The 15428-nt window shown below is 42.8% G+C and overlaps 1 protein-coding gene across 2 annotated transcripts; it reads left to right on the top strand.

The window, feature by feature from the left end:
- Positions 1-386: 386 nt before the first annotated feature.
- LOC102214562 (lysophospholipid acyltransferase LPCAT4-like) lies at positions 387-11115 on the top strand. Of its 2 annotated transcripts, XM_005748818.1 has the most exons (14): positions 387-452; positions 782-887; positions 1777-2140; positions 3709-3821; positions 4647-4707; positions 4885-4943; positions 5588-5622; positions 7557-7611; positions 7921-8003; positions 8860-8985; positions 9085-9241; positions 9986-10078; positions 10370-10505; positions 10635-11115. In XM_005748818.1, the coding sequence occupies exons 2-14, from the start codon at positions 795-797 to the stop codon at positions 10784-10786; spliced, it is 1527 nt and encodes a 508-aa protein (XP_005748875.1). In that variant the 5' UTR covers positions 387-452; positions 782-794; the 3' UTR covers positions 10787-11115. The 2 variants fall into 2 exon arrangements, with proteins under 2 accessions (XP_005748875.1, XP_005748876.1); XM_005748819.2 differs by lacking the exon at positions 782-887 and having other exon boundaries at positions 390-452.
- Positions 11116-15428: the final 4313 nt, after the last annotated feature.

The raw sequence follows: 15428 nt of genomic DNA, 5'->3' as shown, positions 1-15428 counted from the left end.
TGAGAGTAGTATAAATCCCGCTTTAGCCAGCTAGCATACTGGTATAAGATTCACAAGTAGCAAATGAAAAAGCTAGGACTGGTAAAAATCTGGTAAATGGAAATATCCAAATGATGAGATCCTCGAGGGAGAGACAATCCTGATTCGAGCGGTGGTTCTGCGCATGCACTTTATGGTTATACTTATTAAAGTTAATCTAGATGTGTTAAAATTACTGAAATTTGTTTTGGTTTTTTGTATGACATCACTTGTCACTTTTTTGACAGTCGTATGGTAACACTCAATTTGTCACACACACACACACACACACACACACACACACACACACACACACAGATTTTTATTTCTTTTTTAATAACAATTCCATACATGCTTTCCGACCGGTTTGTCTGGTCCGACTTGGCTGTCCTGCTGGTGGGCCGGGCTGTGAGCTTACGTAGGGGACGGACGGGGTGAGGCGAAGCTTTAAATGAGGCTGGGTGGCGTTGCTGTGGCGTTTATTTGGCCATGTGGAGGAGAAGGACCGGAGAAGTTGGTTTTTAGTTGGTTGTCGTCTTATGTTTTTGCTGCTTCAAAGGATTGCACGCGAGCGTTTGGCTTCTACTAGCTAGCTGCTCTTTTTAATAGAGTGCGCGAGGCACTTTAATTAACTTTTTAATTTAAAATAAAAGCAAACAGGGGACTGACAGCTTTATGTAACTTTTTAATCAACCCCTCAGGGAGTGTAAATTACTTTTTTAAGTGTTAAAATTCCTTTAAGAAAATTAATAAACTTTTCCAGTTTACCTCGCGCCATGGAGAGGATCGACGACGGTTACTCGGCAACGCAGGAGTATCCACATCCGTTCATTCACACAATGAAGCTGACCAGGGCGCAAAGGATCCGGGTAACGCTCAAATATATATCGACTTAATATAGAAAATAAAATAGAAAAACTCATATAATGACGTGTTTAATTTTAGTGACCATCAGTCATTCAAACATTGAGTGTTAACACCTGAAACCAACCATATGATGATTTTTACCAACACGGAAAGAGGAGCCAGTCACTAAAAAGTTATTTACGAAGTATTTACTATCAAGCGTTTTCTCTTGGGACTCTTCCGGTTTCCCATTTTCTTCTATTTTTGCCATTTTTTTTCTCATTTCGATACAATCTTCAGTTTAGGCTTCCACAGCTCCCTGTTTCTCTGAGATCACAAGAAAATGAGCCAAGTCATAAATGTTTCCCAGCACGGATAAGCGGGCTTGATGATGAGAACAACATACCAGAGGGTTCCACAACTTTGGAAAACTTATCAGTGTGGCTGGGAAGTAATGAGATGGGCTTTCAATTTATAAACATGTGTAAAACTGCACCTCTATGGGCATCTGAGTGTGTTCCCCTTATACGCAGGACGAACTTCACAGGTGCAAAGCTCTAATCTTAATTTTATTCAGTAGTTTCAGACTAAAGTTGTAAAACCATAAAAAAAAGCCTATTTAATAGCTACAAATCAGGGTTTTCCTGTCACAAAATGGGACTTTGGTGACCGAATAAACTAACTAACCAATAAAGGAGTCCGTCTGTTACATTATTTGACAGAAATCTGTGCCTCATTTGTAAATATTTGCTAAGCAAAAATGTCCACTGTGATTCATTCTGATGAAACTAGGTTTAAACAAATGTATTTATCGCAGCGCTGCTAATTTCAAAGTCCAGTTTCTGAGCGGTATGAGATTTATTGGGTCGTATGTGTGACTGCGCATTTAATGTATTTCTTCTGATCTCACAGGGTATCATCCTCGGCAGCATCCTCTTCCCCCTACGCGTCACCTTGGCGGTCCTTTTCTTCCTTATAATGTGGCCCATCGCCCGGCTGCGATTGGCCGGCCTGTCCGAGGAGGAGCGCTCCAAACCCGTAGAAGGCTGGCGCCGCTGGTTTTACCACCCAATCATCTGGCTGCTGAGCAGAGCTGTGTTCTTCTCTCTGGGTTTCTACTGGATTAAGGTCAAAGGTCGCAGGGCAAACCTGAAGGAGGCTCCGGTGCTGGTGGTGGCGCCCCACAGCAGCTTTCTGGACATGCTGGTTTTTTGCCCGGCCCAGCTGGCGACGGTGGTGTCGAGGTCAGAGAACACCAGCCTGCCGGTCATAGGAGGTAAACAAGAGTAGCTCTTAGCTAGTTCTTAAGATTTATCAATGTATACATTTCCTTCAGGCGCATTTTTTTTATTGTGGGTCGACAATAATGGCAATTTTCAAGTAAAACAGTTAGAAATGACATACATTGTACAGGGATAGGTGTCAGAGAACTATGACATGACAGAAGCATAGCAGCAAGAGTGAAAGGAAGCTTTACAAGATGGTAGTGAGGCCTGCTGTGATGTGATGTAATGTGTGGTTTGGAGACAATGGCACTGACAGAAAGATGGAGATGCTTAGATTTTCCCTGGGAATGATCAGAATGGACAAGAGTAGAAATGAGACAAAGAGACTGAGATGGAGGCAGATGATCCGTAAACCTGTTTGCGTTGAAGCCTTCACTGTAGCCTTGCAAACTTGCCCACACAGCTTATTGCATGCTGATGTAAGGTGCTGCTGAGCTATGGTCTTACATAGGGCGTACATGCTGCTTCCTTTCAGATGTCTCCATGTCTGCTGTAGGAGAGAAATCTGCCTTTGATCGCGTGTTTTATCTTTTACGGGAACCCCTCGGCTATTCTGCTGACTCAGCCTCCGATGACAACATGAAGGTCGAGGCTTCAAGTGCAGATTTCCTTGTTTACAAGGAATTTACTTGTTTATCCAGTTACTTGTTTATCTAGGTTGGATTTCATAGAAGTCAAAATGTAATGCGCAGTATTTGCAGTTATAGATATAGTTGTATCTTTTCTTGTTTCTCTCTTTTTTCATCCTCTTGTCTTTACATCTGAATTAGCTGAATTCTCTGACTGACAGTCAGAAAGCTCCACCACAGTGTAAAACAAACTCACTGCTGGGAATCCATCCTGAAACCCCTCAGCACTTCTAGTTGAGCTGTTATTTTGCAGCATTATCGAATTGAACTTAATTTCACAGGTTAAACTGCACATATAGAACAACCACACAACTGATAATAAACACCTGAAAAGTTTCCCAACTTTGCCCCCAAATAGGTTTTTAAGAAAGCTTTTTTTCTCCTCTGGATTGTAAATCTGCTTTTAGTCACTTGGTTGCATTTTTGTAATGACAAGTGCCTGGGTGACATCATATTTTCCTGTGCTGTGGAGGTATTCACAGTGCAGTGTGCTGATAACAGCAGGCATTCGCTCTCCACCTTTTTCACACAAACAATCCAGAGCGATATTTGGCCATCGAACAGTTAGAGTAGGGGGTGGGGGAACTCCAGACCTCGAGAGCCGGTGTCCTGCAGGTTTTAGATGTGTCCTTGATCCAAAACAGATTATTTAAATGGCTAAATTACCTCCTCAACATGTCTTGAAGTTCTCCAGAGGCCTGGTAATGCACTAATCATTTGATTCTGGTGTGTTGACCCAGGGTGAGATCTAAAACCTGCAGGACACCGGTCCTTGAGGCCTGGAGTTCAGCACCCCTGTGTTCTGCAAGCATGCGAGGAGATCCAAAGATAAAGAAGCGGCCCACACCGCTCGCTCCTGATCTGCTGCGTCTTACAGGGTGTCTTGCTTTCTGGTTCTGATTCTTGTTCTTTTCTTAATTGTGTTTCAGCTCTGCTGGAGTTCAACCAGTCTGTGCTGGTGAGCAGGAAGGATCCAGAGTCGAGAAAAAAAGCTGTCGCTCAACTCAATGAGAGGTTGACCTCCGACGGCTACTGGCCTCAGGTGAGACTTTGGCGGCTGACAGAATGTCACTCCTCCCTCGGCTGGGTTCTTGTTTACAGAAGTGAAATTTCTACCAAATTATCACATCAGACTTTGCAGCAGTTTGAGGAATGCAAAGCAGATTAAAGATAATCTTTTAATGGGAATGGTCCTTCTGTTGTTTACTACTTGTGGTTTAGAAAAAAATCTGTAGTTTGTCACAAGTGAGCAGTTGATCACGATTAGATTAGGTCCTCTTGATGGAAGAAGAGGGAAATGATCCACTTTTCTGCCTCACGGGAACACATTTGTTTACATTTGTGTCCTTAACGACAGTGTACACCAGGGGTCCCCAATCCCAGTCCACGAGGGCCGGTGTCCCTGCAGGTTTTAGATGTATCCTTGATCCATCACAGCTGATTTAAATGGATAAATTACAATCAACATGTCTTGAAGTTCTCCAGAGGCCTGGTAATGAACTAATCATGTGATTCAGGTGTGTTGACCCAGGGCGAGATCTAAAACCTGCAGGGACACCGGCCCTCGCGGACTGAGATTGGGGACCCCTGGTTTACACACTGAAAAAGTCACCTCAGGGCAGCTGTTACTGCTGGTAGAAAAAGAGGGGACACAGATTAAAAGACTCAGTGTTTATGAAGAGAAAAGTAAAATAACTATGTGAAATTGTGGATGAGAAGATAAGGGATGTTGAGGTTTCCCAAAGAGCTTAAAGTGAAAGGAGCCATAAGCAGTCTGAAAGTCCCGTGTGAGGTGGCAACACTGCCATGACATCACAAGCCTGGAAATCGCTCTCTCAGCTCATCGCTTCTTTTCATTTCTGTCCAGATGCTGATGTTTCCCGAGGGGACAACGACTAACGGCAGTGCTCTCCTCAAATTCAAGCCCGGTGAGTGGGACCTACGCGTGCGACTCACGTAGGTGACATCATGCTGGTTTTCCAGCCGTTTGAACAAATGATGCAGGAATGACCTGTGTGAGCGGGAAGGGCGAAGCTGCACATTGTGCTGCTGCTGTGTGATTAACTGCTCCTCTCTTCCTCCTGTCTCCATCTGTGTCATGAAAGGTGCCTTTCTCGCTGGAGTTCCTGTCCAACCTGTGCTGCTGCATTACCCCAACAAGCTGGTGAGTAACACCATGGGCGTGCTGCTGGTGACAGCAGACGCCTTCTTTGGCTCTTTTAGGTTATATTAATCATTTGAGCCCTTCCATATTTTACACAGGACTGCCATTTTTGTCGGCTCTGATTCCGTTTATCGTACCTGGACCGTGTCCTCGGTCTGTGACAGATATTCTCAAATGTTCCTGGGTCTTTGTTTTTAAAGAGGTCTGTGATCACAGCTCAGGTTTATGCCACACTGGGCTGGTTTGCCTGAAACTGCAGCTGTTCATCCACAGAGAGATCTGTACCAGGGAGGTGCTGTTTGGGTAAACGGGCCTCAAGCATTATCCAAATGTTTCCCATGCACCCCATACATGATATGATTGAATGGCTTTAATGAATCATGTCTTTAAGGATGGCCTTGGTGTTCATTAAGGGTTCGTAACGTGTCTTGAGGATCAGCTGAGGTTGCATTTGTGAACACACTGTGATGTTTACTCAGGCACTGTGTTTGCGCACTGGGTACTACCGAGGTGTGCCGGGACTGACTGGTATTATATATGCTATAAAATAAAAGAATAATAACCCCTCCCACTCTGGGAAAGCAACTCAGAGGAAAGATAAGAAAACTTTAAATGTTTATTTACATTTGTTGTCTCTTCTTCAGGATACTGTTCGCTGGACGTACAAAGGCACAGCCTGGTGAGTTCCTTCATTGCTTCACCTGCACATCTGTCACACATGTTTAATGTCAGGGTTTAGTTTAGCAAACCCCAGAAACAAATGAAAATAAAAATCTACTTAAGGTAAGCTCCAAGTAAGAACTTGGTGCTTAAAATAATTGTACAAGAGCAGCTTTTCAGCATCCTTATGCTTTTTCTAGAAGCTCAATGCAGTGCTTATCATTGTCAGCTGTAACAGATCAGCAGGGCCTGTGCTATGAAACAAGTCCAACACAACCAAGACGTCTGGCTTTATCTGGTTTCACTTATGCTACCATCTGCAATCAGGATAAGCAATCGCACGAACGTCGCTTGAGATGAGCGCGTTCGTGTGGAAAAAGGTGGCGTCGCCAGTCTGACCAATCACGGGCACGGGTGTATATTTTTACAAAGATAAAACCGCTACGTCAGAGAGATATGAAGAGAACAAAGACACAATGTGTGTGAGCTTCAAGTGCTTTTGTCAGACTAGAAAAGATTTCTTGTATCATAAAGTTTGGCCTGTTTGAAGCTGGGATGGAAAGTGGGCAAAAAGTCTGACTGCACAAGTTCAAAAGACTTCTCGGTGCCACGGCTCGAATATTAAGAGACATGTGCTTACAGTTAAGGGTCCCATCAAAGTTTTGTTTGGGAGATGGTTTGTTTTTTTCCTTCCAGCTGCAGCTCTGTTGGTGTTTAACAGTCTGAGAGCAAGAAGAGAATATAAACAGAATCACCCCACTTCTGTAAACCTTCGAAGTTGCTTTTAAGAATCTGTATTTCTTACTGATGCTCATCAGGGAGAGAAAAAGACTTTAAAAACTCAAGTTTGTCCTACTCTCTGTACACAGAGCTGAGAGATCATCCAGGAATGTCGATGCAATTCTTCAGATTAGTCAGCAGCCATCGTTTTCATACCTGTCTGTCGCTAATCTCCAACATAACTTGCTCCAGACTGGCGCACGTTGCCATGGTGAACCGCCCACCACACCAACAGGTTTAGCTTCTGTTTTTAACACATACAACATATCAATAATTCAATTACACTGGGGGGAAAATGCAAGGATATTGGCAATATTGTTGCAAATAATCAAGTCATTTGTATAAATTTTATGATGTAGACAATATAGAAGAATGGAGCAAAATTTAAAAAGCAGAAACCAGTGTTTTGTTTTGGGTTTTTTTTGTTTATTTAAAAAAAAAAGCTCTACATAAGGGTCAAAATTTTAATGTAATAAGTGTGTAAATGTAAGTTAGTGAAGAAAGAAGTGTGATATTGTCAGAGCATGGTAGTGGAGGAAGCCTTCCTCTTAGAGAGCGTTTTTGTTTATGACCTTTCGAAGCCCTTGTGAAGCTAAACGAGGCTGGAGCGTTCCGGACTTTGCACTCTAAGGAAATGTGCTCGTTTTTTCCAGCGTAATACTGACCGCACCTGACAACTCTCACTGCTGTTGTGTCTGCTGCTATGTCGTTATTGCGTTTTTAGAGATTTGACACAAAATATACAACATCAAAACTCAGAATTACTCTTTTTGTATACCAAAACAAAGGACAAACGTAGGTGGGGAAAATGTTAATCGAAGTTAGCTAGTGTACACAGGGAAGGGGGGATGCTGATTTTCCACTCCAATCATCCTGCCTTCTCTCACAGCTCGTCTTTGGTGGGACAGATGTGATCTTGTCCCATCATAGCAGCCAAATATGGCGCCATTGTTATTCAGGTGAATATAGTACCCCTCCAGAAATGACTCGGGACCAGACGGGACCAAAACAGGTGTTCTTAAACAGTATTATCGAGCGCTATACACCAAGATCCCTTTAACATATTTCTCCACAGTAGCACCCCTGCACACAGGATCCTGCCTGAACTGTGATTTAATCAAAACAAAATGCTAATTTTTCACGATGAATCTAATCTTCTGCTCTGTCTGTTAGGACCGAGGCTCTGTGGCACACGGTGTCCCAGCCGTACACCAACATGACTGTTGAGGTGAGAACTGGTCATTCAGCTTATCAAACAAAGGCGTATATATCTACGACTTGTGGAAATGTCCTTTTACACACCCACACCTCAGTGATGTGGGTGTGTACGCCCACGTGTGTGTTTAGCACAATCTGACATTATTGTTAATTGTAGTGACAGGTTACAGCCATGACTGGGTGTGGGCAGAGGTGTGACAGAGTTGGCGTGGTTTAAAAAAAAAAAGTGTGTGTGTGTGTGTGTGTGTTGACTTTTGCCTCTCTGTTGAGCTGTTACTGTGACTACACAAACAGTGTTTATCTCTTTATTGTGCTGCAGTTCCTGCCAGTTTACAACCCTTCAGAGGAGGAGAAGAAGGACCCCAACCTGTACGCAGACAACGTTCAGCGACTCATGGCCAGGTGAGGCGCACATTTTCCCTCATTTTATGACACGTCAGACGAGCAGTTTGGCTGCAGCCGCTGATTAATTAAAGTTAAAGTGGATTGTTGAATGCCTCCTTTTTTCTTTTCTTTTTTTTTAATAATCCCACTTACTGGTTCTCCCTGTTATGGGGAACCGGTTTGTTGCTCATGTTACAGTAGACATGCATTACAATGGAGGTACATTCCTGTAATTCCTGTGTCCAAGCACCAAAAGAATGTAAGCAAAACCAACAGTGGAGATTCAAAAATTGCAGTACTTCCACTGACCACATCAACTAAGTATTGTTACCATTAAAACCGAAGCACAGACTTCCTGCACACGTTTAGCTTAATTTTATTCAGATAAGCCAATAGAAAGGTCTCACAAGGCCCCAGCAGCACATATGTCAATAGCAACAGGCGGTTGCCAGATGGTTGCAGACCAGTCTCTAGGCCTGTGTGACTGGAACCTTATTCACTTGATCCTACCTATCACACATCCCAGAGGGCCAACAAGTGGTTAGCAGTTTACCTCAAAAGCACCAGAACGTATCTTTTACCAACAGTTGTCACCACCTGGTGGCATGCAGAGAAACTGCAGGTTTAAACATGCCTTCTGGTCCTTGAATTTCTGAGTTTTTAAATACTTTCTGGCTCTGTTTGGTGATTTTGTGTGTTATCTCTGCAATGTCACATTTTTATGATGTGTAGTTACGTGTTATTATATATTTCATGTAGTTTTAGGTTGGATCTTATGTACGAGGCAGATAGAGGAGAAAAGTCAAAGCTTTCTCTTGGCGAGGGATTTGTGTCTGCTGGTTGTTGTGACGTAGCTGTTTCTCCTGTGTGTTAGGGCCCTTGGAGTCCCCGCTACAGACCACGTGATGGAGGGTGGGGTTCCCGTCAGCAAAGTCGGTGGTCTGTCCCTCCCGCTGGAGTCTCCAGCCAGAGAAACGCTGACGCTGCTGCACAAAAACGGGTGAGAGATTACTCCCGCTCATGTTTTACTAAACTTTAAAACCTTTCATCTCCGTCACACATCAGCTTACTTCACCTCCTTTATCCTCCTCTCCGTCAGTCTGGGAGCACATGAAGTACAGACGGCTCTGGACAGGATGATTGACAGGTGTCGCTCAGGAGCTCAGGGTGCAAAGGTCAGCGCAGAGGAGCTCGCCTCCATGCTCGGGCTGAGCCACCAGCAGACAGCTGTCCACATCTGCGGCCTCTACTCCAAGGTACGGTCGGGTGTACGCGCTGCAGCCGAGTCAGACCGTCCTCTTAGGTTTTATGGCTATAAACTGCGGCTGAGTGCACACTGTGTGCACCAAATATTTGTTTTTCACAAGAACTCGCGACAGCTGAGTCAACTATACTCAGATCTGAGAAGTCGATAAGCCGACAAGATTCAAAATGAAATGCTTCAGCTGCTTTCGATGAACTGATTCTTCAGGGAGGGAGGGCACGGCAAAGGTTCAGCGCGTTTCTCTGTTGCCGTTAGAAACTGCAGATGTTTGTGTAGCAATTAGTGACGAGGTGAAACGCAAACCCTTCCATCCATCTGTAACTCGTACTTACTGGCAGCAGGTTGAGCAGAGTATTTTAAAAGCTCGTCGGCCAGCTTCTTGTTAAAGAGTTTGTGCGACGCTCGAGTGAGAACGGTACAGATGATTCTCACAATCCACAGAAAGAGCAGATCTATTCAGAGGAGCAAGGACAAACTAAACCCTGATGAATGTTAACCGATAAGTCACAAACTCGCAGCTGCTTCTTCTAACCACAGGATCCTGGATTGAAAAAGCCCTGCTGTGTTTACCGAGAGCAAACAGATCTTGGGGCATATCATAAAGCGGAGTGCATTGTGATTTTGGTGTTTTGATTTATAAATGAGGCGTTATAATAACTCATCTGTGCTTTTTCAGATTATGCAACATTTAAAAAGCTGAGAGGGAGAAGGTGCTGATGCAATCTGTGTGTTTTAGGATGACTCTGTGGACCTGAGGCACATCTATTTTAGTGTCGCACCCCTGACTGGATGTGTTGACCTGAAGACACTGCTTCACTCTGCTTTCACTGTAAGTCCTGCTGATCGCCTCACCTTTCTCCACTTTCCCCTGTCTGCCTTTAGAAATATGACACATAGTCAGGATATAATTTTAACTCCGCAGTAAGAAATTACAGAATTAAAGAGCCCTGCATGTTTTAGTTTTTAAGACCGACTCCCCCAGTGGGATTTGTGACTCTTCCCTGAGTTCAAACTGTGGAACTTAGGCTCGATCGGCTTGCACAAAAACAGTCTTCACCTCCATAAGGAGCCTTTTTGTACCTCCTGCTGTTTTCTTGATTGTTCACTGTTTGTTTTTCAGTTGTTTAACAGAGAGGGCGGAGGCAGCTTGAGTGAAAGGGAGCTGTCAGACCTGATGGAGGCGCTGGTGGGCATCCCTCAGCACAGAATTGCCGAGCTCTACGCCGCCGCCTCCGATCAGAACCGGCTCACTGAAGGTGAGAATCAGCTGAACAGTGTAGATGAGCTGCAAAAGAACAAATTTCCCTCAAGAACCAGGGCGGTCAGTGAATGCCTGTTACTAGACAGTAGTAAAAACCATCCCTGCTGTGGCTTTGTTTCCACAGAGAGTCTGCTGCGGGTGCTGACTGCCCACCCAACCTTTCAGAAAGTGACGAAAGAGTACCTGAGGCCTGAGGAGGCTGCAGGTACTCTATCTAACGGGAGGTCTGTGAACAATAACGGATCAGTTTACAACAACAGCAAGAAGTCTGAATGAGGACCTCGCAGTGGGTTATTTTAGGGGGGGCAGATTGAACCGGAATACTGGACAGAAGATTGTAGACATGTGAGGCGTGATGTGTTCATTGAAGTATTTATACAGTTCCTCTCTCAGGTGTGTGTGTGTGTGTGTGTGTGTGTGTGTGCGTGTGTCTGAATAAATCTTTGCTTCAGATGCTGTTAAAGTCCAAAGGTCTTGAACGTGTTATTTATAAAGTTTCTTTGAATGTTTGCTGAGGTGGGGTTTTTATAGGAGTCCAAAGGTTTATTTTTCTACATGAATTTGTGTATTTTTGTTTACACGTGACAAATAAAGTGTCAAGTAAATGAGCTGCTGTCATGTCCTCCATCATTCCTGAATTCTGACTCGGTTCTCTTTCATTCACATAGTCAAATCTTGAAGTGTTCCTTTAATCGTTTTGAGAAGTATATGCACTCACTCAAAAACAGTTGTACACGTATGCCCAATAACGTGCCATCTGAATGTATAGCTCAATAAAAGACATGACAAAGCTAATATAAGTTTTAAAAAAGTTGACTATAACCGGGGTGCACATAAGTGGTACACAGGTGCGCATGTGCTGTCAAAATAAAAGACACGCACCAGATAAGAAGTTGCAACGCGTGTTTGCGTACATAAGATTTTCATAAGAGGACAGACATTTGTTCAGAACTCTTAAAGATGTCGAAGAAGCAAGCTCCTTTAAGCAATTACTTTGGTGTTCCTCCACCTCCAAAGAAATGTCAGGAGTCCAAACTGCAAAAGAAGCGCATATTCTCGGAAAAGTGGTTGCAGGAGGTGAGCTGGTTAACTTTGTGCTCACGCTGTTGCTCCACAGGGTTGTGAAAGAAGCTGAGTAATAATGGGCAAGATAATGATATTTAAAAACTGAAGAGCACAATGAAATAGATAAAAGGCTGCAAAAGTAGTGCAAAACCTCTTAAAACATCTGGTGGAATATCTCACAACTGCTCACGTTAATCAGTAACACTGCCTGCTGTAAACCGAGGATTCCCAGAGAGCATGAGCAACGTAGCTGAACATTTAAAGAAAAAAATAAAGCCGCAAAGAGTCTGGGTTAAAAATTATCTCTGAAACACGCACTGGATCTGGGTGAATGTATGTGACCTTTTACCCCTCGAGGGCACGCCGTCTCAAACGCAAACAAAACCAGCATCGCTGTGTTTATAAGGGCGAGTTAAAACTCCATCATGCAAGGAAAGAAAAAAAACATATAGATAATAAAGAAGATCCAGAACCATGCTGCAGCGCTCTCTAAACTCTGAGACAGGTCGAAAAACTCGAAATCAGAGAAACCTCATCCCTAAAGAGGAGATGGACTGTCGCCCACAAACACAGTATGTTACACGCTTTGTTCCAGCCTTGCGTTTGGATAAGTTCAGCAGTAATTCAGCTCTATACAAAGTATCCGGCTCGTTGGGAAAAAGTTGACAAAAGTTTCCAAAATTGTACATCATGAAAAAAAATAGAAAACATTAAACAACTGTATGAACAGAATCAATGTTTTAGAACATTTGACCTGTTTTATACTTCAATTTCTTCAATTTTATATATCCGCAGGTTAATTTGGAGCATACTTTGATCTAGCTCTCTCTGCTTCTTAGCGCCTAATTATTCACGTTCAAAGGTTAAAGGTGAAAAATTAGAAAGCTAAACGTTAACCGACTTTTAACCTACAAGTCGTAACTGGCAAATCTTATATAAATACGTCTCTGCGCCGAAGGCTAAAGGCCTCAGACAAATGATCAGCCAGCGTAGTGAACAATTAGTGCAGAGGGCACGCAAAAGGCAAAGTTCAAAAAGCTGGAAAGTAGGACATGAGGAAAGTGTCTAAAGAGTTTGACTGTGAGACACGAGGAGAGGAATGGTGGCGAGAGGCTGTAAAGGAACAAAGGGAAACGGGACAGAGTGAGACAAATAAAACATTAAAACTCGTTCTAAAATCAATGACTCAGTGGAACAGGGAGAGAATCAGGACAGTCTTTGATCCTGTTTCTGTGAAAAACCAAACTAGTATCTGTTCGAGGGAAGGCTTTGGGGAGCACACCGGGTCTCGTTTCAGGAAGAGAATCAGGAACATGTCACATTTTTTATGATCTACTGTATGTCTGCTTTGCAGCACTGATCAGGCAGTGATGATCAGGAGTTGTGTTTGTTTATCCCAGTCAGTGTCGGGGCCGCAATGCAACCCCTCTGAAAACGCTTTATTGGCCACATTTATGGTATTGTGTGTTGGGTTTTGTGTTATTTACCATGTGATTGTGTTCTCTGTGCAGTTATATCTCCATAGAGATGCACATCAACAAGAAAGTTGCAGCATTGTATTTGTTTCTACTGTCGGGTACCACGTGTAACACATTGGGACACAACCATGCGGTAATTAACACAAGCTGGATCAATACATAAGTTGGTTTGTAGGATCCACCAAGACTCACTGCAGAGCTCTAAATTAGCTGTTACCGTGATCCAGTGCCCTCTGTATTCCACAGAGGGCATAAAACATGGACATAGCTGCTGTGACTTGATTTTTGGATCTAATCTCTTCATTTTGAAGCCTCAACTTTGGTGTCTTGGCATCTGCCATTTGGGGGTTTTGGAGCCAGAAGTCACCTTATCTGGATGACACAGTCGAGTGCAGATTTATCAACTCATTGCTATCAACAGCTGATAGCAAATTGCGTCTATAAAGAGTGTACGTGTGCAACAAAAGACAGAGCTGTGAAAAATTATTTGCCCACTTTCTGATTTCTGAGGGTTTGTTTTTTTTTTTTTTGCACATTTGTCACACCTACATTTTTCACAAATTTTTAGACAAATTTCAGACAGATTTTAATATTAGACAAAGATAAACCAAGTAAAAAGTTGTTTTTAAAGCTGCCCAGTAGGCACGCCCAGCCATTATTAGGAGCTGTGTGACAAAGTAAGGCTGGCTAAAAGATCTTAAACAGCTAACAAACAAAGTCACTGACATCTGTCAGTCTGGAAAAGGTTATAAAGCCACTTCGAAGGTTTTGGGACTTCACAGTCATCCACAAATGGAGAACACTAAGAAGTGACCGAGCTACTAAAACTTCGGGACGTCACAAAAGACCCCAGAACAACATGTAAAAACCTGAGTTAAGGTCAGAGTTCACGACTGACTAATAAAAAAGAGACTGGAAAGAAATGGGAGAGTCCAAGGAGGAAACCCACTGCTGACCAAGAAGAACACAAATGCTTGTCTCATAGTTACCAAACAACATCCTGATGATCTCCAAGAGTTTAGGAGAATATTTTGTTGAGTGATGAGGCAGAAGCAAACGAGTTGTAGATTCATGAAATGAGGGTGAAAGGAGGGCCTTTAACGCAGGGACAGTAATCCAGAGAGGATGTCTTGCCCAAGGACACAACGACCAGGACAGAGAGCCCGGGGATCAAACCGGCAACCTTCCGGTTACAGATACTCTTCCCAACCCCCTGAGCCACGGTCGCCCCCGTTTTGTAGATTTTGATGAATATGATGGGAATTACCATAAAGAAAATAAAGCAGTACTATGGGTTTGTCTGTTTTTGCTAGCCTTATATGTGTGTCCCAAAACTGCATAAAATTACTAAAAAATTTTCTGATATGGCTCAAAAAAGGTTTGCCAATTTATCTACGCTTCCAAACTGAAACCCAAAGAAGAGCAGAGGTGCAGCCAAAATAACTGAAATAATATTCAGGCTAACTCTCAGAATTGCACCACATACACAGTGTTTGCCTCACATTTAGTTTGGTGACATCTGGTTTCCCTTCTGAGCACATTTATGAATGTAGTTTGCTAGTGTTGATGACTAATGACACTCAAATATAGTAACTTCTGGCTGCAAAAATCGACAGTACGGCAGCTAACATGCTAACACTCAGGCGTCAAACTGAGTCCAAGACCAGTGGATGCCTTATTGTGGCTACAAAAATCTTTTGTTAATGCGTCACATCATATTCGAGAGTTGTCTTTCATATTGGGTATGATACAACCACCAGTTTCTAGGGGAAAATGTATAAGGAAAAACTGGATAAAAGTGGTTCGTGGAGGTTGCTGATTGGTTGCAAATAAGAGTATAGCTTTGGTTGCTGTTAGATTACCAGTTTTTAATTTTTTACCCACTAACTACTAGCCTGACGGTAGTAAAACTTGAAAAAGTACAATCCCAAATAGAAATGGAGAAAACTGTTCCTTAATAACATATAGCCAATGGAAGGTGGGTTTATAAAACCAGTCAGCATAAAAGTTTAACTCAAGCATTTGAACACACTGTCAATGCTGTGTTAAAACTAAAATAAAATGTGTTCTGTTTTTTAAATATAGAAACTCATTTGAATGAATATTTTAGTTTAATTATAAATTAAATTATATTTTAATTTAACTCAGCCACCTCATTCAGAGTAAGTAACTATCTCTCTAGCACCTCCTGGTGGCTCCAAACTAAATTGCAGCCAAAACCTGTATGGTCCGTGTGTTATATACAGAGCTAATATGATATTTGACAGGCTGAGATGCATATAATGGGTATTTGGGACTTCTATGAAATTAAAATGACATTTTAAAGTGTAATTTGTAACTGTTCCCTGGTGTAAGTGAGCTTCTGTACCTTCACC

Source organism: Pundamilia nyererei, unplaced genomic scaffold, assembly GCF_000239375.1.
Source record: "Pundamilia nyererei isolate P.nyererei 1_Seehausen unplaced genomic scaffold, PunNye1.0 scaffold00230, whole genome shotgun sequence".
Taxonomy (NCBI): domain Eukaryota; kingdom Metazoa; phylum Chordata; class Actinopteri; order Cichliformes; family Cichlidae; genus Pundamilia; species Pundamilia nyererei.
This window is presented reverse-complemented; position numbering and strand designations above follow the sequence as displayed.

What these genes read in the sequence shown, in the direction of transcription:
- LOC102214562 (XM_005748818.1), top strand. Translation starts at nt 795, where the DNA reads ATGGAGAGGATCGACGACGGTTACTCGGCAACGCAGGAGTATCCACAT. An exon ending in TCTCCTCAAATTCAAGCCCG is followed by an intron (nt 4,708 to 4,884) that starts GTGAGTGGGACC and finishes GTGTCATGAAAG; the next exon opens with GTGCCTTTCTCGCTGGAGTT. An exon ending in GTTCAGCGACTCATGGCCAG is followed by an intron (nt 8,004 to 8,859) that starts GTGAGGCGCACA and finishes CCTGTGTGTTAG; the next exon opens with GGCCCTTGGAGTCCCCGCTA.